Genomic DNA, 22,183 nt, shown 5'->3' with positions numbered 1-22,183 from the left:
GGTGGGGAGATAATCTATCTGTGACATTACAGTAGTAATATAACCTGGCATAAGACAACAAAAGAGTTTTGTAATGTATCATCATTCATTCATGCATCAACACCAGTGATCTGACCAATAGGCCATTCCTTCAATTCATTTTGTTCTTGACGCCAGAGTCTGACCAAGTTTGAATTCACCAGACGTTGCTGGGTATGATGGAAGTTTGGGCAGGCCCTAGGGTTGCTAGGGAAATATTTTGTTTGTTTGTTTCAGGTGTTGCTTAAAAACGAAGCACACAATGAAAACTCCCTCAATCGGCAGAAGTTGTAATGTGTCCAGCTTCCAGTCCTATTTTCCTGTTTGCTGCCAAATCATATAATTATGCCACCACAAAGAACCTCAACTAGTACAAAAGGAACCAAGAAAGACACAAAGAAGAAACATTGTTGATAATTTCTGACAATTGCTCTGGGGCCTATCTACTGTATACGCTGTTATTTTCGCGTACAGATATTTTGTTTTCGCGAATTGATGCCGCACTTACATTAATGCACTATTAACAGGGTGTACAGAGACATTTTCGCGTGTTGTTAAATTCCCGATCCAACTGTGATTCGAGAAATTTGCGAAAATTAAACCCTCGCGAAAATAACAGCTTGTACAGTATGTGCCTTGGTGATGTATAGACGTGCATTGAAAAGAATAAACTGTACAATTTCACTTATTCATTGGAAGAAATTCTATTGATAGTTTAAAAAATAATGCAATACATGATTGATAATAATCATCTTTCACACATTTGTTGTTGTTTTTCAGATGTAAATATATATACATGATACAAGCAATGGCTAGTACAGTACTGATACTTTGCGCAAATCATGACAGTATACATGTACATCAGCTTTTCTAACAAAAAGAAACAAAAAGCTGTCATGACTTGTTTCATGAGATGTTATTTTGCCAGAGAGTCAAAATACATTACATTTCAACTAAACAGGGATCCAACTTTATTAATCAGGAATGTTTGCGTCAGGGATGTCAATGCGGAACAGGCGGATGGAAAAGGCAAAAAAAGTGGCGCATGTACCATGGTATTCCGTTGTGAAAATATACATGATTTGGTGTGTATCCGCTCCATTTCATTTTCCCATTGAGGTCACAGATCATGATACCAGAACCAGAGGTATTTAACGAGGGAGGGGAAGGCCCACTAAAAATATCTGCAGCAAAAATTGTACCATTATTGTACGTATCATTCCCTCCCCCATTCCAACTCAACAAGGAATCACTACAGGAAATAACTATCCCTGTGCATTGCTGCAATATCTGACTGCTTCTAGTAAGAAGATTTAATTCACCACGATATCACAAAGATTAATTGATGCAGGGAGCATGCTTGAATGGAAACTTGCCTCTGACCACTGAGACCACTGGCCAGGCACACATATTGCAAATGTCATAATTCCAACTTTTATTGTTTAATTATTAATGTGCCTGTGGGCAGCAACAGGCACTGACAATACATATCATCATAGTACAGCCACATAAGCTAGTTACAGTATGCTCTCCACACAACATTGTGTGATAAGGCAAGTAAACCTTGAATCATAATTCCTAGACTTTACCCCATATTAAAAGTAATTACTTATGCATTAATAGGTAGTTTGGGGCAATATACAAGTACAATAACACTTACGCATCGTTTGCAGATTATCCCACATTTAGGCAGGTTTGTGTCAACTGGAGCATGCACTGCACGTTGTTACTTGCAAAATTGCACCTTTAATAGGGTACAGTAACATACTAGTGGGAATTATGTCAAGACAGTTTCTTCAAATCACACTGTGGGTGCCACTCTTTGGTGTTTGTAATCGGGCTAGTGTAAAAGACAAATCAATTTAAAGACCACACTAGTAGCTGTTGACCTTGATGAATGCATTCTATTGTGCGGGTTTAGCAAAAATGGACGGCTGTGGCTGGGTGGCACTGTCAAAGAATGAGGGATCAAAATCTTGCTTTGTTTCAGCAAAGGAGCAAAGTGATACCTGCAGTACTTCAATGATCTGTTAATTTTTGTTCAGTCATTTCACTGTATACAAAGTCACAACAGATTAATATAAACAGGGAGGTGGAAGAATTCTTCCACCTCCCTGATATAAAGCACCACTGATATAGTGTTAGATGTCAATATGTAGATATTGTAATAATGTATGGCATGCTGTAATAATTTGTTTCTACATTTTTTTTTTTTAATGATACCTTATTCTAGATTGTGCCAAGGTATACCTGAATCTGAATTTGACAGTGAAAAATATATTTGCCTTCTAACTTACTTTGCTGTTTATAATGACAAACTTGTCCTAGCAGCAATAAAAGATAGGGGTGCCACAACTTTGCGATAAAGATACATTTCAGACAGACTGTTTCAAAAGTGGTAATGGATATGTATTCCCCTCACTGAGTTACAGCAGCTGACACATATCAGAAAAGCCACAGAGAATGTCAATTGGAACAGCATCTTTTCGGCGAGGTTGCACTATCAGCTGTGGGTTTTCAAGATTTTTTGCTCAGTCTTTCTTGACGCCAAGTTTGCTCGGACCTGCCGCCTTCCGTGCCGCTCGCTTTTCCTTCAACTCCTTCTCTCTCTGCAGTCTTCTCTCTTCCCTCTTCTTCTTCGCCAGCTCAGCTTTGCTCAGCCCTGCGACAAAGAGATTGAGAAGCGTTTACTTAAATCTTTTATGGCAAATTTACCTTAAATATGTACAGTCGTGTGTGGATTTGAGTGATACAGTAATATTGGAAATACTAGTGAAGTTTGAGAGGAAAAAAAAATCAGATCATCCATTCAGCAGTTAGGAATCTTTAAAATTTTGGTGCTGCTATTGCTGGATGACAAGACTACAGTAGTTCAAGGTGTCAAAGTATGTGTAGCACAAGAATCCAAAACCTTACATAGAGAATTCCAACAATTTCATTTGTTTTGAAACGTGTACATTCTTTCCTCTTGATACTGACATATGTTTAGGGTGATATTGCCCATACCTTGTGGAAGAGGTATTCAAGTGCTCTTGCACAATGTAAGAAAAATGAAAATATGTTAAGTTTTCTTTACACTTTCTTTACATCGTTTTCCGACTGTGACGTTAAAATTGATGTAAACTTTGTATTCAATAATCACAGCACATGGATTGAACCAAAACTTGAATGGCTTGTCCGACTTTCCTTACATCATAATGATCAGTACGGGCGACTTTGGTTATAACAAAATCCTCGGGACCTGCAGTTTCCTTTCTTTGTAGCCGAAGTATATAAAGATATACATTAAAACGAGAGTGCACTGTACTACTAATATTTCTGCACTCACTGAATTTAAAACTGCTACTGCCAGAAGACTCAAAACCAGGACCTTAAAATTGAAAGGCCATGGTTTTACCCGCAGGGCCACAATAGCTCCCATGGATTTTATATCTCTTTTCTCTTTGTCTTGTGTTTAATTTGCATCCATAATAATCCCTAAGAGTTTGCTGGTGGTCCTAAATTATGTCAAAGGAGGAATGCCAATAAAAGGTCACATCAGTTAACATTAGGACTCGACATGGTCATTTCGTAGCTCACCTTCATCTGCATCTGCCGCCATGGTGCCCCAGCCGTCATCATCCCACCCAGAGTCCTGGGCGCCCCAAGACGTGGAGTCGGCCGCTGCTGCCACAGGCTTCTGCTTGCTGGGTGAGGACCGGTGCTTGGATGCTCCCATTGAAGATTTACCTTTAGACTGCTGGAGTAGCATGGGGTCGAGAAAGGAAAATATACCTCATGATAAAAATAATCTCTTGCTAAACTGTTACTCTGATTTCACTAAGAACAATTTTCTCACAAATATATTACCTTTGAGGTGAATTTCCCATGTAAACAGTAACAAGGTAATGAGAAATCTATGTGATTGTAGGATAGGACTGTCTGAGTCCTATATAATATAGAATAGGACTCTCTGTATGAGTTCTATATAGGGAGAATTATTACCATCATGATCATTATCATCATCATCTTCATCATCTCCACAATCATCATCATCTTCGTCATCATCATAATCATCGTTGTCACCACTATCATCATCATCATCACTATCATCATCACCATCATCCTCATCTAACTACTAGAATTGAAGTGGATTTTTGCTCCGACTCACCGATGATGAGGAAACGTTGCCAAAGAAGTCATCCCCCGTGCCCGGCTCCTGCCCCCAGTCGTAGTTACTGGCTGGTGCGCGGCTCGTGTCCACTGAGAAGTCCAGATCATCACCCCAGCCTGGAGGAGGTTTGGATGCCTTCTGTCAGTGAAAAGAGAGTAAGGCGTGGGTGAAACAACAACCAGATGTGTGCCAAATCTACAATAATATATTGCCATATTGCAAGGTACAGAGGAACTGTGGACTATAATTGCAGAAAACGACATATGATTTTTTTTTTCCTGCTGAGAACTCCTTGATTCACATTCACAAGTGCAGTCACTACGACACCATCATTTGTCTCTCTTCTCACATCTAAAGAACATGCAATTTATTTTGTCTAAAGGAGTGCAGAAGTTCCATACAGACTTTTACTTGAAATTTCAACTTGGTGAACCTGGTTGAGTAACTAACAACAGGCCACTCCATGCATTTCAAGAAGTCGCAAAGTGACTGAAACAGGTCTATTGTCGTACTATTTGGTTATACTGTCAAACCAGACATTTTCTTGTGCACAAAACTTTTGATTTTTGTGTGCACGAAATTTTTAAAACCAGAAATGTTCATGTGCATGAAGCTTTCACAAAGTTTGCGAAGAGCCAAAATTCATGAGAGTAAAATGCACAAGTGTTGGTCTGCACAAAACGTTGAATGCCAGTGACAATCATAAAAAGTTAATGCTGCAAAGAGGCCTTTAGCTCCGATTCGCGAAAGTTTCATGCCGTGAATGTTTCTGGTTTTACAGTAGTCCTTAAAGAACTGATTTGCAATTGTAAGACACTGAGTAAAAAAAAAAAAACCCAAAAAAACTTTTTTAAAAAATTTTTTCAGTGATATCAGTTCCATGAATCAATACGAAATCGAAGATTGGAAGGGACAGAGAGATAGAGACATAGAGAGAGAGAGAGAGAATTCTTCTCTGAAAGTTCCTGAAGAACTGTGATGAAGGGGGAGTGATGTATCTTGACTTTGAGCATCTCAAACTTCCATGATATTGCATGAGAAGGGCAATCAAGACATCTCACCTGTGATTTGGTGGATGATACCGTGGGTTCTTCCATGGCACCCCAGTCATCATCATCTCCCCACCCGTCTCCACCATTTCCTCCCTCATCGTCACCCTGGGCGTCCATGCTGCCCCAGTCCCCACCGTCATCATCCCACCCTCCGAAATCGGTCGTAGTCCTTTTAGCCGAAGGCTTGGTAGCCTTTTTGGGGCTGCCCTTCGGAGTTGATTTTGCTGATCCTGAAGACCTAGCCGGCTTGTAGGCGGTCTTGCTAGATTTTGATTCTGTTAATGCATCATTTAATCCCCAGTCACTGAAATCAATATCTTTGCTCTTTGTTCCACCAAGCTTAAGTGCTGAAGAGGACTTTGATTTAGTCGACGATGACGACGACGTCGCTGATGACGGTCGCTTAGTGGAAGGAGCTGGTGTTTCCAGGCTTCCCCAGTCCTCGTCATCATCAGCGCCATCTCCCCATCCCTGTGAGTCCCATGCATTAGCATCTGCGTTGGTACGTTGCGTAGTGGTAATGGAGTCGTCCTGTTAAAGTGAGAGTTTTTAAGGATGAATCAAATTACCAGCTGATGTAATAGCGACTGGATTCACTTCCTTCTTTGTAACGTCAAACCCTCGATAAGATGACGAAGCACTGAACCAAGCATCTCAATCCCTCTTCTTACAGAATTTGCACAAAGTCCCACACATGAAGACAGGCTTTAACTAATTTTATGCTTCAGTATTGATCCTTACATGTGTTCACGCGATGGAATGCATAACAAGGTCATGGAAGCCCATTTCTTAAATGTGAATGCTAACCTCACATGAACACTCCCATTCAATTTTGCTCTGCATCCATTTCCCTCTTCTTGTTTGTAATTCAGCTATTATCTACATTATTCATTAACCTCATTGTATGTGCTCAGTATTAAACTACATTAGCATTCAGTTTCTAGAATGCAGTTCATATATAATGACAATATTCATTCAATGCCTAATGATTGCGCTTGACATGAATTTTAAATGAACACCTTCACTCCCAAATGATATGCCTCCTTTCTATTTCACCTTCTTTTCCTCATTTTCTATAACCCCATTTCTTTCCTGTTGCTGAGTAGAAAGGGTTATTTGTATCAGACAGAATATATTCATGTACAGGGCTACTATGTACTTCATGATTATAAGTGTTACAAGGATTTTCTTCCTTTTCCTGTGTACTTCCTTTTCCTGTGTACATGTCACACAAAAACATGTTTAAAACACAATACTTATGATACACACAATACCTTTATGACAGACTGCACCTTGCATTGACACTTAAAAGTTTCTTCCCTGCTAAAAAGATATCTGCAAACAAGTTGTGCTGGTAACCAAAAAAGTTTTTTTCCAAGTACTGTAAAAGTGGAAATTTTCGCAGTGTTCAAATTTTCACACATTTCGCGCAACCAGAAACAAGCGCGAAAATAAAAGCACGCGAATATTTTTGCATGCCGTATGTTCCAGTGGTTGATGTCTTGATTCCGCGGAATTAAAAACACGCAAAACTCTTTTCGTCTGGCCAAGCGCGAAAAATTTGTCGCGCGAAAATATCCACTTTTACAGTACAGGCCAATCCTGTTATAAACAAGTCCTTGGGACCAGCAGTCTTCTTTCATTATATGTGACCCGCCACGACAAAAGGATCCGAAAGTCGCTGACGGCTGAGCCAAGAAAATCAAGTTTGAAGTCAGATCATCAAAATCGGTCAAAACCATCATTTTTTTTCCCCCATAATGTTGTAGTCTAATGTTTCATCTATCATCTGCCAAAATTTAAAAGCTAAATGATCAATGGAAAGGCAAGAAATTGGCGTTCTTCTGTACCACGATTTTCCAACTTTCAATGGAACAGAAAAGTGTCCGAAGATCAGTGCGTGGCATCCTGGTTACTGCTTGGTTGTGCATAGACCGCTGGCACTAAGCTTGAATGAACATCGCGGAAGTTGAAAGTTGAGGTTGAGAGCTGGAGGTGAAAGCTGTCTTAACTCCCATTGATCACGATTGAGTCAGAAAGAAAACTTTGAAGGCGGCTTTCTCGAAACGCTGATTTCCTAGACCACTCAACATAGTCTCATAAAATCATCAATATCTCCGCAACCAAGCACTTTTATAAGTTGTGTTACATATGAAATTAAAGCGGAAGAGTAAAGGAATAATGTCATGTCATTTTCAGAAAATCAACCTCCCTCGACTTTTGGATCCTTTTGCTGTAGTGGGTCACATATCAAAATTTTGTCATAGCTGAACAAATGCTGTAAATAATTATATATAGATGATAATTTAATGGGACTGCAATTTTGATGTAATCATTTTGATGTGATCCGTCCCGAACCTCAATTTCTCCCCAGTTGTCCCCATCTTTCCACCCGTCGTCATCAGCATCATCGTTGCCGTAATCAGAACCCGAGTCCTGAGCTGCAGCTTTGTCTTGCCTAATGGATGACGTCCTTTTGTCCTCGGCGGTGTTTTTCTTGGTGGAAGCTGCTTCTGACTTCTCCGCCTTTGCTCCTAGGTTATTATGCAAGATTGGAATAGGGAATCTCATCATAAAATGCCTCAGCAGCGCTGTAAACACTTTTTACTGACAACCACTGAGAAAAGCACTATCTCCATACAGTCAATGATTTATACATTCACTGCTGTTACATAGAAATAGTTTGAAAGTTCTAATGTGGAAAAAGAACAAAGGATATTTTCTTTTTTTTTTGCCATACACACAAAACCACTTCATGTCTAAAATCCACTGATTCTCAAACACAAAAATGATGTTTTGAAATCACACTGTATTTCATTCATGCAATGCAAGGACGATACATACATAAATATCGATGGAGGAATGTAGAAATGTTCCTTTTGGAGGTAGATTTACAAGACGGAAAACACCCAAAGCTTTCACATTATTTGAACTACAATGTAACAGTTCTTATTAACCCAAAGAGGACGAGTTGGTTTTGCTATAACACACGTTTCCCGCAGACATCTGCCCGAGTATATTCTGGACTAGTCTTCAACAGGTTAATGGAGTCGCAGAGAAGACTTGCCTTGCTCTTGACCGCCCTGTGCGGGCTCGTTTGGCTTGGTCCCGCCTCGGTAAAACCTTGAGGTCAGCGAGGTCACAGCCCATCCTGTCCAGCTAGATGAATTCTGGGATGCCATCCCTGCCTTGTTCACATCAGCCTCTATAGGAATCACATGAAAAACAGGCACGTTAGAGCAGTCAGGTTTGTATTTGCAATCAGTCCAACAACAGCAATAGTCCCACACTATCCTATTGATGCTGGATATGTAAAATTGGCTACATGTATCACATGTACATGATGAAAGAGACAAGGTGTTTGTTAATTTAAAGACTACACTTCCACCTGGAGTGACAACTATCAACTCCCTTCTTACTCCTTCCATCTGAGGATAGCTAATACCTTCTGGTAGAGCAACAATGAGACTGAATGGAAATTATTCTTTTGGTATGATGTAATATCTAAACCTGAATATGCACACAAGGCAGCATTCAAAGCATCATTAAGATTACAGTCTACGATGTGCTACACTTATTGAGGGGATCTGCTCCCCTCAACCTCCCCCCCCCCCCCCTCCTGTTACACTTTCTAAATTGCAGTTTGTCATTCCCAGTTAGTTGAAAAATTTGGAATCTCTGAGCATGCTGAGGGTTAAAACATATCATCAGCTGCAGTCACACTGGCAAAAGATCACAAATTTTAGGATCACAAAGTCATCTTGATCTTTTATCATCATTCCGTTCACACTTGCAGCCAAACGTCTTAATCTTTGGATCGAGAAGTTTGGGTCACTAGTGCACGTGCGAAAGAAAGAAGAAAGTGTTCACTATCTGAAAGCTGGTGATTGTGACGTAACAATACACTCTTGTTCATAACAATGACTGCGCGCTTCAGAGGCACATCCTGCCAACAGATGCTGAACTGGTCAAGTGACAAGTTTCAGTTGCTAACGTTCACACTGGCGAAAGATCAAGAACTTTGGCAGGGGTGGGGGAAATATCCCCAGTTTGAGTGGGAAGTTTCACAGATGTTTGCACAGATCAAGGTTTTAAAGATTGTGATTGGAAACTTCGTGATCTTTTGCCAGTGTGACTGCAGCTATTGATTACCCTTTGAACAACATATGACTAGAAATCATTCTAAATGGGACTGCAGAGCATTGCTGCAGGGAACACCCTTTTCTCACCCATCTCCTCCTGGAGTTCAGGATTGTCGGAGACCTTCTGCAGCTTGTCCAGAAAGATCTTGATAGCCCGGAAGGTGTTCTGCCGCACCCCCTGGTCGGGGTCAACGGTCAGGGTGCACAGCGTGGGCAGCACCCTCAGGGCACAGTCGTTCAGCGAGAAGTAGTTCTGGGTGGCGATCATGGAGAGGATGCCAGCCGTCCTCGCAGGGGGGAAGGGGTCCTTCATGGCCCGCACAAAGGCGGATGAAAGAACTTTTTGTCTGGTCTACAAAAGCAAAAATAAATAAATAAATGAAATAAAATAAATTACATGAAGTGCATACACAATTTCAGATTTTCTGTACACACCATATATTTCACAGGGTTTCGATTTCTGTGAAACTTTTTCTAATCAATGAGCAGTCTTCCATTAGTCTGGTCAATACTTGCAGGAACCTTGGCATATTCAGGCAATACTGGAAATATCATTTCGTCATTCACAGTTTTGTAAAAATGACAAAGGTTTTCAAAATACCAAACCATAATTTTGTCAAACATATTTTTGAAGAAGAAATTAAAGCAAAAGGCTAATCCACACTCTGGGATCAGTGCATCATTTGATGCATTTCCTGAATGAGGGAACGGTACCACTGATATCAAATCATGGAACAACATATACATTTAAAATTCATGAAATTCTTCCGTCGAGATGTTTTCATTGCAAATGATTGACAAATTGCCCTACATTGACATCGATGTAGGGCAATTTGTCAATCAGTTGCAACGTGAACATGAACTGAAAACAGTGATTTACATTAAACTTATCAATATCTTGTCTCATCATTTCAAAATGTAACTCACTCATGTTACGCTACAGATGGAAATTGAATGTCATAGCAACAACAACAATTTCACCATGCATTTCTACATTTGCAATACACATCTTGATTGACGCTTGTTTTGCATATTCCTACTCTGCAGTAATGAGCATTATGGGCCACAGTGAAGTATAAAGACAATACTTACGGCAGGATTAAGGTAACTGGCAATCTTCCCGAGGCATATCGTGGTATTTGTTCTAATCCCTCCCTGTGAATGAAAGCATTGATATAGAAATTAAAGATATTGAAATGTGATATGTTAAAGCATGAGAAGAATCATAACATGAAAACCTGCTTGTTTATTTTTTTTCTGCGGCAAAGCTAAATTGATTAATTTTGGAAAACTGAAAGAGTTTTTTTGTCCAGAATGAGAATACATCACATTCTGAATTGTGTGGACTTGCAAGATCAAAGTATACTCCATGTAAATCAACTGATGATTATGAAAAATAATTGATGTCAGTAGTAGCATATGAGACTGCTAGTTTTGTTTTGTTTTGTTGTTGTTTTTTTTTTTGGGGGGGGGGTGGGGGTTTCTTCTTCTTTGCGATTTATGGAAGACACTCTTTCTGCATTTGATTTGTCAAAATTTTGCATTGTCCACATTTCCACCTCTGACTCCACTGACTTCAGTCAAGCATGTTTCTTTATACTCATTCTGCATCTATCTCACTGCTATGATGTGCAAAATGGAAGTTACTGTAAACTCTGTAATTTATAGATATCTGAGGTTATTTTATCCCCATATTAGCATTACATTTCATTTATGTCAGATAGCCTTTCCAACATTTCTTTCTATTTTGATAAACCATAAAGAAGTCACAGATAATTTTCAAATAAACACTTAATAGATGATCACTACAGTATAACAAGTTTCATAATAGCAAATAAACTTTCTGTCAGAAATGCATCAGCAGGTCATTGGAGAAAGGGCACATTTACCTGTTCATCTTTGGCTTGTAGTCTGGCAAAGTGTTTGAGCAGCTCGATGTTGAGGTTCTTGTCATTCAGTTTAGAGGCTAACAGGAGCATTGCCTGACAGCATGAGAGAAAGACAGAAAGAGAGAGAGAGAGAGAGAAAAGAAAACAACAAAAGCAAATCCAATGGTTAATATCAGACACATCCATTTCAATATTCCAGTCCATAAGTGTTCAACAGGTGAGTGACAGATAATTAATCATCATAAGCATTGACAAATGACATCTACAAGATATTAAAACTTGACTTGACATACAAGACACGCCTATGAACTCTGTGGTCCTTAGACTCTGTTCTCATATGAATATATCACACTATTGCCACTGCCCATCACTTCATCTTTGATTATTTCTATTTATATTTGTAAAATTTAGGTAACAGTGCATGTAGCAGGGGCACCAATATAACTACTGACCTTGCCATTCATTTCCATCAACATTTCTGTATCATCACCATCACCATCTCCTCTTCCATCCCCTCCTCCCCTTCCTCCTCCTCCTCATCATCATCATCATTATCATTATCAGCATCATCATCACCACCATCATCACCGTCATCACCATCATCACCATCACCATCATCACCATCACCACCATCATCATCATCACCATCACCACCACCATCATCACCATCATCACCATCATCACCATCATCACCACCATCACCACCATCACCACCACCACCACCACCACCACCACCACCATCATCATCATTACCATCCCCATCATCATCATCATCACCATCATCACCATCATCATCACCATTACCATTATCATCATCATCATCATCATCATCATTTTGATTATTTCCGATGTCAATATCATCATAATTGTCGTCTCAACTAATTTGGACAACATCATCATCACTACCAGTGTATATCAACATACATCTGAACTTCTTGATAGATTTCTGAGAACCAAGTCACCTTGACTGTACTCTCTCTGATGATGGGCACGGTGTCATTGAAGCCATGGCACACGTGAGGGAAGATCTGGTCGTTGACGATTGCCGGCTGAAGATGCTCCACAAACTGATCCATCTAATGAATACACAGAGAAACGCACGACACGTGATAACAAAAGCTGGCATGGTGCATGCCTGCTCTGCAGGTAGGGCAATATACATTCACTTGCCTGCCTGCCTGCCTGCCTGCATGTCCAGGGTTAGTGAAACTCATTATTAGGCAAATTAAATGAATTAGCACTTGCAGGTCCAACAGCATGGAGCCCAAACTTGAATGCCCACTGGATTGGAGCAAGAAGGAGAAATATCTTTTTTGTAATGCCCTGGAAGGTACTGAAACCAACAAAAACTTGCTGAACTGGGATATTTTGAATCAGCTCTATTCAAGCAGGGGATATTGTGTCATCCCTAAAATTCTGTGATAGATTCATATAATTGTGAAAGTGCACAAGCACATACAATGACTATTCATAAACATAATTACTTCTTTATACCCTAAAAATGATAGCATATTCTGATTAAGATTATATTGCAACAAACTATGTATAACATGGTAATTTACAAACCTGCTGATTTCATTCCCTCCCAAAAAACAATATGAAACAAAACAAAACAAAAACTGAGGTGATTGAAAAGGAACACTAGTGATGAACAATGTAATTATGATTGTTCTCATGTAACTCTAGTTGCTACTTTCCTTAAGTAACATACAAAATGTTCTTGTAAGCATTCCAACCTTGGATTTGTTGCTTGTTACATTGTTCTAACATTTGACATTGGTCAATACAACACTTTAAGCTTATAAATATATATATATATATATTTTTTTTTTTTTTTTTTTTGAATAGATTCATCATTTTTGGATTATAATTTGACAAACTGATAGTAGGGTCAAGCTGAAGAACACAGCATCAAATTTTGCACAAGACTTGAGAAGAAAAGGCAATAAACAAGACTACGCAATATTTTGCATGAAAGCGCACATATCATAAAATGAGGCGACATGGCTCCCCCTTACATAAGAGCAAAAATAAAACAGGCAATCATTACAGCTGGCTGAAAACAACCTCACTATCATCTAGCTTGGACCCATACAGCTACTTGTTTCATTGCATGCCATATGATCTCAAATGGGTTTTTCAGACATACCTGCTGTAAGAGTTTGACCCTTGTGTTCCGGTCTGTCGATGAAAACATCTTGACCACAATGGGAACTATCCTCTTCTGGTACTGATCACCTTCAAGTAACTTTCCAAGCTGAAAGAAACAAACAATGAAACAAGCATATATGATTAAAATCAAGATAGAAGGCATTACAATATGCAGCTTTGACAAGGAATTTTAACAAGCTTACAAAAACAGAGTTTAGCAGGACAATCTGAAAAGGTATTGCTGAAAACAAGCGAGCAAAGAAACAAAACTCTGCATAAACATCTTCAAAATTCTGGCATATAATGATTGCATCCACAAATTTTTCAAGTTGAATGCACAAAATATATAATTGTATATCATGTGCCTTAACTCATATTGTATCATTCCAAAGCACAAAACCAAGGGATTTGCTTTAATACTTTGTTATCTGTAAAATTGGTCAATCGAGGAGTCTATGAACTGACTTGAATGCAATGACATTGAAATTGTATGGTGAGAACTGTGACTTCCTCTTAATGTTTGCTATCTGTAGATCATACAAGCAGGGTAAAAAGGGTATGAGAGATCCTACACCAGCTTTGCAATCAATAAAATTTGCAACAACGGTCGCAGGAACCGGAAAATTAGATACTGCGTACAGCATCTAGCATATTTTTTTCATTTGTGAAGCTGCACTGCCCAATCTTCCAACTATGTGATCAGGATAAGCACTGTGCACCGTGCTGTGCAAATACAGAACACAGAAAAAAGAAAACTAGATAGGGGCTGCTTCTACAAACAAGAGATGTTAATTTCACAAATTCATGAAGCGAGTCAACTGACATTTGTGAACCTCCCATGACAAAACTGCAATAATAATAATAATACATTCTGCTTATATAGTGCATGTTACACTGAAGTCTCTATGCACTTTACAACATGCAATGTGCACCATTTCCTTCTTACCAAGAGATAACACTTACCATGTCTTATTTTGTCGTTGTGGTTCTCAGTTCAGATTTAGAGTTCAACTACTTGGGACATTCTCCTCGAATTGTTCTTAATACACAGCATATATATTATATTTCAAACACCGTATAAAACGTGAAAGGAGGGTCATTTCACCTTGAGGAGAGGGGTCAAGACAGCCGAGCCAGCGTTGCCAAACTCAAAGGCCTGGAGGAGGAGTGGGAGAATCCTGTGCTTACAGAACTCCTCTGGGAAGTCGCTGATGATGTTACTCAGACCGCCGAGGAATTCATTCTTTTCCGCCTGGTCTTTTATCTGCAGCAATTGGGGGAATACGAAAAATATAGAACTTTAAAATAAGATGTGTTTTGAATCTTGCTGTATTTCCCATGTGACAAATGGTAGTAGATGAAATTAGTTAGGTTACAAAACTTGTAAAATGCTGCTCTGATCACATTTGAATGTCATATCTACCATGCTAGGATTGACTTAAAAATATGAAATAACAGTCTTGAAAAGCATAAGAGAAAACTATGATAAAGTGTAAAACAATTAACATAATGCTGATGCTGATGATATATCAAATAACATAAGCAATAATAATTACATAATGATAATTGGATAATAATAAGATGTTATTATAATGGATATTATGTGCATCACACAATAAATATAAAATCTGTGCAAGAAATACAGGATTTATTACAACTACATCAACTGAAAATGTTTACACAACTGACCAAGTCTGAAAGTTGGGAAGAACTAGTTCAGACAATACTAGAAGAGACATTGCATGAAGTGAGAAATAAACTCCTGAAGATAATCTAGAACAGGATTTTTCCACTGCATCTACTGATAGACTTGGAAAAAGTTCTCAAGTAGATTTCATTTTTTTTCAGTCCAACAAACCAACGAACTGACATAACACAGTACACCAGGCAGGGAGTAATGAAATCTTACCTGAATTTCTTCCAGAAAGAGGTTGGTATCGACGAAACTGTTCTTGAGAAAGCCCCCAGGGCTCCGACACGACTCAATAAACTTTGCTGGGTTGGGTCTGGACAGTGGATTGGCTCCCACCAGTTCGCAGTAGTTTGGCACCAATGATTTCGGAATCTTCAAATTGGCAATAACAGATATATCATCTTCAGCTTAAGCCCTGCCAGTCTGGGGGCACATCAATTATCACAAAGGGAGTGCACATATTTACTTTGAAGTGCTTGTCACACACAGACATTTGATACGTTTAGTCCTGGTTGTTGACGCTGACATGTGTATGTCATTTCTTTTCACCATATTAAACAGTACTGCATTTAAACTCTTAATAACTACTGCAGATTGTCAACATCAAACTAAAATAAACTTCATACTGATTGGATCCAACTTGATTTGACCTTTATTGTCCTTTCAAGGAAATTCACTTTCAGCTGGTTTACAGAATCGCTTCACACACACACACACACACACACACAATATATATATATATATATATATATATATATATATATATATATATATATATACATATATATATGTATTCATACAAGACATCAATGTAAAAAGAGATTTATACAAGTGTACATAAATCACAAACATGCAAGTATTCTGTATGGCCAAACTGCAAAGAGATTTATGATAATAAAATATTCCATTTTAGAAAATGTGTTCTGAAGAACAGAATCCTTCATTGGTATAATCAAGGTGTTTGAACAAGTGCTTCTAGTTGTATACATGTATGTGTGTGCGTGTGTGTGTGTGTGTGTGTGTGTTCGTGTGAAGTTTAAATTACAGCAGAAATCGTGAACTCACTTTGCCCAAGGCTTTGAGAGACGATGTTCTTGGCAGTGGGCCATTGAAGACCTCCCAGATCAAGCACCCCAGACCCCACATGTCTGCAGCCCTGCAAAGAGATACAAACAGCATAGTGATATAAAACAGCTCACTCAATTTGCTGAAGGGACTACAATGAGAAAACTGCAATGTGAGAGTACATGCCTTACATTTTAAGAGGCATATGGTAGGTTTACTCATGCATAATCAAGCCAGAATACCATTAAATGGGCATGATTTTCTCTCTCTCTCTCTTTTTTCTTGTTGGTGTGATTGTCACTTTGAGTGGGTTGTAATTCTCCAAGGATTTGAACCCCTTGCATCATGCATTGCACTGCCCTGACATACATGAAATATTCAAGGTTCAAGAGTTCAACCCTTAAGCTACATTTACACCATGTTCCTGGCGGCCGCGGCAGCCTTGTTTGCCCAAAACATAGTGTGCCGTGAGTAGACAAGAAAGTCTCCTGTGTTTTCCCCTCTATAATGTAGTCTTGTTTGTTCCAGTCCTCGCTTCGGTGAACATCTAGCTATCAGATGCCATTCTTACAGCGTCTAGTTAGGTTAGACTACACAATATTTTCCGTTGCATCCCAGTATGGACTGCCTCCAAAGTTTTGTTACCAGTACAGCCCATTGCATGCTGTCATACCTTGTTGTGTTCACCCAGTTTTATTATGGCCTACAAGGTTCCTCATTAGCACCAGGACTGTCGTGGCAAATTTTTTGCCTGCTTAAAAATCTGACACAGCATCCATGGCAATCACAGCCTGTCACATTTGCCCATCCTGTCCCCATCGTTGTCTCATGTCCATCCTGTTTTGTTCATAGTGGACTGAAATATGATGTCATGGCCACTGGGAACATGGTGTAAATGCAGCATTATCCATATGGTAGTAAATGCATAGGTAATACAGGAAACACAATGTACGTCTTAAAAATCACACTTTACATCAAAATCTCATACCATGGACATGTTTTCTTCCTCGTTCGGGCATCGGTCATTTCGGGTGGGTTGTATTTCTCCAGGGACCTCATCCCCTTATCGGGTATTGCACTGCCCTCCCCCTCAGCAGGAGTTATGTAATCCACCACCCCCAGCTTCCACTCGCCGCCTGGCGACACAAACACGCAGCTCAGGTTGACGTTGTTGTGCTTCAGTTTGCAATCATTGTGAAGGAAGCTCAGCCCTTTCTGCAACAGACAGAGAAGAACAGAGATACAGACAGACACAGAGACAAAGACAGGACATAAATATCTTCATCATTACTGCTTGAGATTGAAGAAACATTGAATAAGACATTTAAAGGGGAAAAAAGGCATTTAATAGATACGAAAGGTAAACTGGCAGTTCCCCTAAAGATATGATATGATATATATATATATATATATATATATATATATATATATATATATATATATATATATATATATATATATATATATATATATATATATATATATATATATATATATATATTTATATAGATAGATATATACATATATATAGTTACCCATAATATAATCAGTGGCTTCCTACAAGTGAATAAATCTATTACAATATTTCAACATAACTGAAATCACTAATCACTCTATGCTGGGAGTAAATTTAAAAAAAAAAAGCTGATGTTTTGTTATGAATATGTGATGTGAGATGTTGACACACTTTGTTACTGGTATTGTGGAGTAAAAAAAAACCCCAAATAAACAAACACAAAATTAGAGACAAATGCAATAAAATGCATGTCACTTACAAAACTTCCCTTAAAACAAATGTGTCAAAGAAAGATTAAACCAAATTATTAAGCATTTACAGTGTAACAGCTTTCAAGCACGCTCTAATTGTTGCATACAAGTACCCACCACAATTTGATGCAGTCCCCATGAAATGGTTTGCTCTGTGGGGGACTTAGTTTTAAGGTACTGTTCCAGGGGAGTCACTTCTTCTGTTACCATGTAGATCACATTTTCAGTCTAAAAGAAAAGAGAAAAACAAATAATTTGTCATAATTTCATTAGAAATACTTGCTAGAAACATACATACATAGTTAATTGTAACATCATAGAGAATATATCACACAGCAAGAGAAAATAAAGAAAGATTCCTATGAATATAATAGCAACAGTTATCACATTTGTGTATCTCCACTCATAAACTCCTCTTAACCAACCTGAAGAAAATACCAGTATTCTTACAAAAGAAAGTCTTTTTCTATAATGTGTAAAGAAATAACATTCAGATTTAGAAATGAGTAAACATGTAAAAGTATTTTCTATAGGCTTTTTTTTTAATAACCAATGATAGGCGAGTATTATTTCGCTTCTAATTTTGAAGATTAACAATAGATTTACTATGCAGAATAGAAGTCACATTTACCTCTAAACCATCTACATAAAGAAGCACATTCGGATGTCGAAGGGTCTTTAATCTCTTGTGAGCACTTTTGGCACCTTGGACGACTGATTCTGAATGGCTCTTGATGTCCAGTATGAAGATTGAAACCACTTGACCGTTTGCCTGTGGTAAAAAGAAGATCAAAAACAAGTTCGGAAAATCACTCTCTTTTAGACCAAGCACAACCAAAATAGTTACATTCACATACAAAATATGTTTTGAGTCTGTCTGATAAGGAAATATGGAAAGATACACAGAGCAGGATTTGAGCTTTTGGTGTTGTTCTACAGATTCTTTATTCCAACATTCTGCTTGGATTTATAAAAAAGGAATAGAGGCATTATATGTCTGTTAATGCATGATGCAATGTGCTGTGGTACAAAAGTGTTTACCACCCAGTATCTGTCAAATATATGGAAAGCCATAGCACGTAGATAAAGGTCAGCATCTGGAAACAGTGTGTGCACAGAAGAGGAAGTCTAAGTGTTATCAGAGGAAGGGAAAGTGGTGACATCACAGCTAGGCAATAGAAACTTTCAGGTGGATCTAGATCTAATTATAGCAAAGTCAACAAACTTCTGTTTAACCCGTTGAGGACGAGCTGATTTTACTATAACACACATTTTGCACGGACACCTGCCCAAGTATACTCAGGACTAGTCTTTAATGGGTTAAGATGCTGACGTAGAAGACAGACGGGTCACTGCTTACCACAGTCATGTAATGTTGGCTCCTGTTGGATTTTGTTTGTTTTAACCTGTTCCTTGCAGAAACCTGGCATACCAGGTTCCCAAAATGTAGACAAGAGTGCCCGCATTTGTGGCTTAAATTCATGTTTACTTGTGCTATGCTGCCCAGAAAATGGCTTTGATAGAAAGATTAGTTTCCTCATCAATATCTTTCTTTCTGTATGAAAACTGCATGTGTCACAGTATCATTTGCCTTTTTCCAGTGTATCGTGCGCTTGTTTCGTGATAAAACTTGTATGAAGATGTGCATAGTGATCAAAGGCTGAGGTCAGAAGTGTTTGTTTTGGGGTTGTTTTTTTTTTTATTTCACTGACCCCATTCAGGTGCCTCTTTTGTGTGTGACAGAGTTTGTGAGCCCGTAGGGGCACGGTCTATTCATACCTCGCACCCAACTGATATTTTCATTGTTCAGTGGCACATGTAGTTGACCTTGAAAAGGGGATACATGTACCACTTGACTGCTTTTACACAGGTGGATTACCAACCTGTCTGTTCTCAGATAACCTGGCTGCAAAAAAAAAAAGAAAAAGAAAAAAAAAAGAATCTTGTTTGGGGGCATTTAAGGCTCTCAGAGAATTGCGAGAGGAACAGGTTAACTTCAAGCACAACAATGAACTGACAGAACTGCTTGTTGATAATTCATCTCCTTCAGGAGGTGACAGTTTGAAAACATTCTCCTATCTTATGTCACCTACGAAAGATATCAATGAATGGCCTGGTTCGCTAAACATCTTTGAACAATGCTCTTGAAATTAATGCTTTTAACTCACTAACTGTCTGAGCATAACATAAATATGAATCAAAGGGTGAGGTACATGTACCTCACTCTCCAATATTACGTCAAATGCACGGTCCTAGATCAGCAAATTTAAACTTAAATAGTAATATTACCAATATCATCTAATAAATACAGTGCACTTACCAGCTGTTTGTAATGTCAAAGATTTTGACAGAAATTTCATGGAAAAAGGCTCAGCTACCAGCTTGTTGACATGCTAACTACATGCTAAAAACATGGTGATAACTGATCACCAGTGAATGCATTCATTAGCCAATAACATTAGTTTAGTTTCTATGCTAGATCATCCCCCTACCAGCTGTCTACCTAAAGTATCATGTAACAGAACCTTCGAATTCAGACTGTATAGCCAAAGGAGAGGAATTCCGTGAAGCCAGCAGACATAGTCTGATTCTGAGCTGAGCATATCTCGACGATAAATTTTACAGGCTGATATTTTGGTCTAAGTCCATCCATGCTGACCATCTGCATCATCTATTTATATTAAATGACAATGTCCGATCGTATCTTTATCAGCTGGGCCTGGCTTGGTACTTAATCACCTGGTCAATTTAGTCTAATGTCACTTGTCAGTCACATGACACACTCCTTCTCCTCCTCCTCCTCCTTCCTGATCCTCTTTTTCTTCTTCGTCTTCTTCTTCTTCCATTAAAAGTGCAGTCTTCATGCTTGAAGATAAACACACTGTTTTTGTGTGTGTGGGTACAGGTGTTGGCCACTTCATCACCACTACCAAATTAGCATACTCTGCTCTTTGCGATGAATGAATGAAGCAGGATCTTTTATTACACATGCATGAGTTGTGACTCTCTCACACATGGAAACTCCATCTCCAGGGGCGGAGCGTATTTTTTGCCTCTTACAAGATGGGATGGTATGATTACACACAAAATATTATTATTGCTAAGTGAGACTCGGGAATTCAACCTGTGAGCCCTTTAGCTTTGGAACCACGCTACCAACTGAGCCATTCACTCATCGCCAACACTTTATTTATAAATGGCCATAAGTTTCTCACGGTTTGTATACTTTCGCTAAATTTTATATGAGGAGGATCAGGGGAAAACTTTGGGGTTTTTTTCCTGTATGCAGAGGCTGTCAGATATCAGTAGAGTAGTGGATCCAGGGGGAGAGCTCTCCACCCCCCCCCCCTTTATTCTTTAATACTATTTTTGGTTAAAACAAAAGAAATAAATTTCAAAAAAAAAAAGAAAAGAAAAAGGAATGGGGCGCATGCGTGTGCCCCCCCTCCCCCCCCCCCCCCCGGCTTTAATTTTGTAAAGGCGCCCCACCCAACCCTTTGCGGAATTTCTGGATGCGCTGCGAATGCAAAATTTAGATCTACAGACTCTAGTTCTGTCTAGACTAACTGAATTCAAACTAATTTACTTAAGTTCTAGAAAACTTGGCTACGCTACGCCTACTCACGATGCATCGTGTTGTCAAACACAACGGAGTGGAGCACACAAAAAATACAATACATGGGACTGTACAATTTGTAAAGAATCTAGCTGTCACTGACATCAATTGAACACGGTAATCCAAACCTTACCTTCTTCTTTCCCTGATGCAAACTCCATATTGTCTTGTCTTCTAGTCCTTCGATCTTTTCGCCAATTTCAAAGGGAAAATCCCTTGCTGGATCTCTCGAAAAGAACGACCACATCTTCGCTGTTGATCGCGAAAATTCCCACCGATCGAGGTCGAATCTTGTAAACACCACGTCACTTCATACAAATCATACGGAAGCTGCATACTGTAGAACGGAACATACGCGTACGCAGTACTCAAGTTAGTTGGCCTCACTCCCGATCCACCTGTCCGCCGCTCCGCGAGCTAGCGCGGGCGTAGTACCCCTTCTATGCTTCGCCAACTAGCTCGCTGGTATACGTGCATGGTCAATTTGACTTTTGTTCACTATTTTTTTTTTTTTTTTTTTTTTTTTTTTTAGTCTACGTGGAACATCAAACGTCATACTTAATAAAATCGCGCTTATCCTGGCCATCAGAGAATTTGACCACTTGTCTTATCAGAATCATGTTGGTCGGAGAGTCAG

General features: G+C 38.9%; 1 protein-coding gene across 1 annotated transcript; it reads right to left on the bottom strand.

Annotated features, from left to right (window-relative positions):
* Nucleotides 1-2,549: 2,549 nt before the first annotated feature.
* On the bottom strand, nucleotides 2,550-21,831 carry LOC140230599 (N-terminal kinase-like protein). Its single transcript, XM_072310744.1, has 18 exons — nucleotides 21,680-21,831; nucleotides 18,562-18,702; nucleotides 18,048-18,158; nucleotides 17,152-17,378; nucleotides 16,164-16,254; nucleotides 15,315-15,470; nucleotides 14,511-14,669; nucleotides 13,404-13,511; nucleotides 12,217-12,330; nucleotides 11,255-11,347; nucleotides 10,458-10,520; nucleotides 9,453-9,717; nucleotides 8,291-8,428; nucleotides 7,582-7,757; nucleotides 5,233-5,754; nucleotides 4,169-4,309; nucleotides 3,598-3,754; nucleotides 2,550-2,680 (listed from the first exon to the last, which is right to left on the bottom strand). Exons 1-18 carry the CDS (start codon nucleotides 21,791-21,793, stop codon nucleotides 2,550-2,552), a joined length of 2,907 nt encoding a protein of 968 aa, XP_072166845.1. The 5' UTR covers nucleotides 21,794-21,831.
* Between the last annotated feature and the right edge of the window lie 352 nt (nucleotides 21,832-22,183).

This window comes from Diadema setosum, chromosome 1 (genome assembly GCF_964275005.1).
Source record: "Diadema setosum chromosome 1, eeDiaSeto1, whole genome shotgun sequence".
Lineage (NCBI taxonomy): Eukaryota > Metazoa > Echinodermata > Echinoidea > Diadematoida > Diadematidae > Diadema > Diadema setosum.
The sequence above is the reverse complement of the archived record's forward strand: the minus strand, read 5'-3'. Positions and strand labels throughout refer to the sequence as shown.

Bases quoted from the DNA above. Each gene is read 5' to 3' on its own strand.
- LOC140230599 (XM_072310744.1), bottom strand. From the start codon at position 21,793: ATGTGGTCGTTCTTTTCGAGAGATCCAGCAAGGGATTTTCCCTTTGAA. The intron at 18,159-18,561 runs GTAAATGTGACT...CTTTTCTTTTAG, and splicing joins TTTATGTAGATGGTTTAGAG to ACTGAAAATGTGATCTACAT. The intron at 13,512-14,510 runs GTGAAATGACCC...TGTTTCTTTCAG, and splicing joins TCTTGACCCCTCTCCTCAAG to CTTGGAAAGTTACTTGAAGG.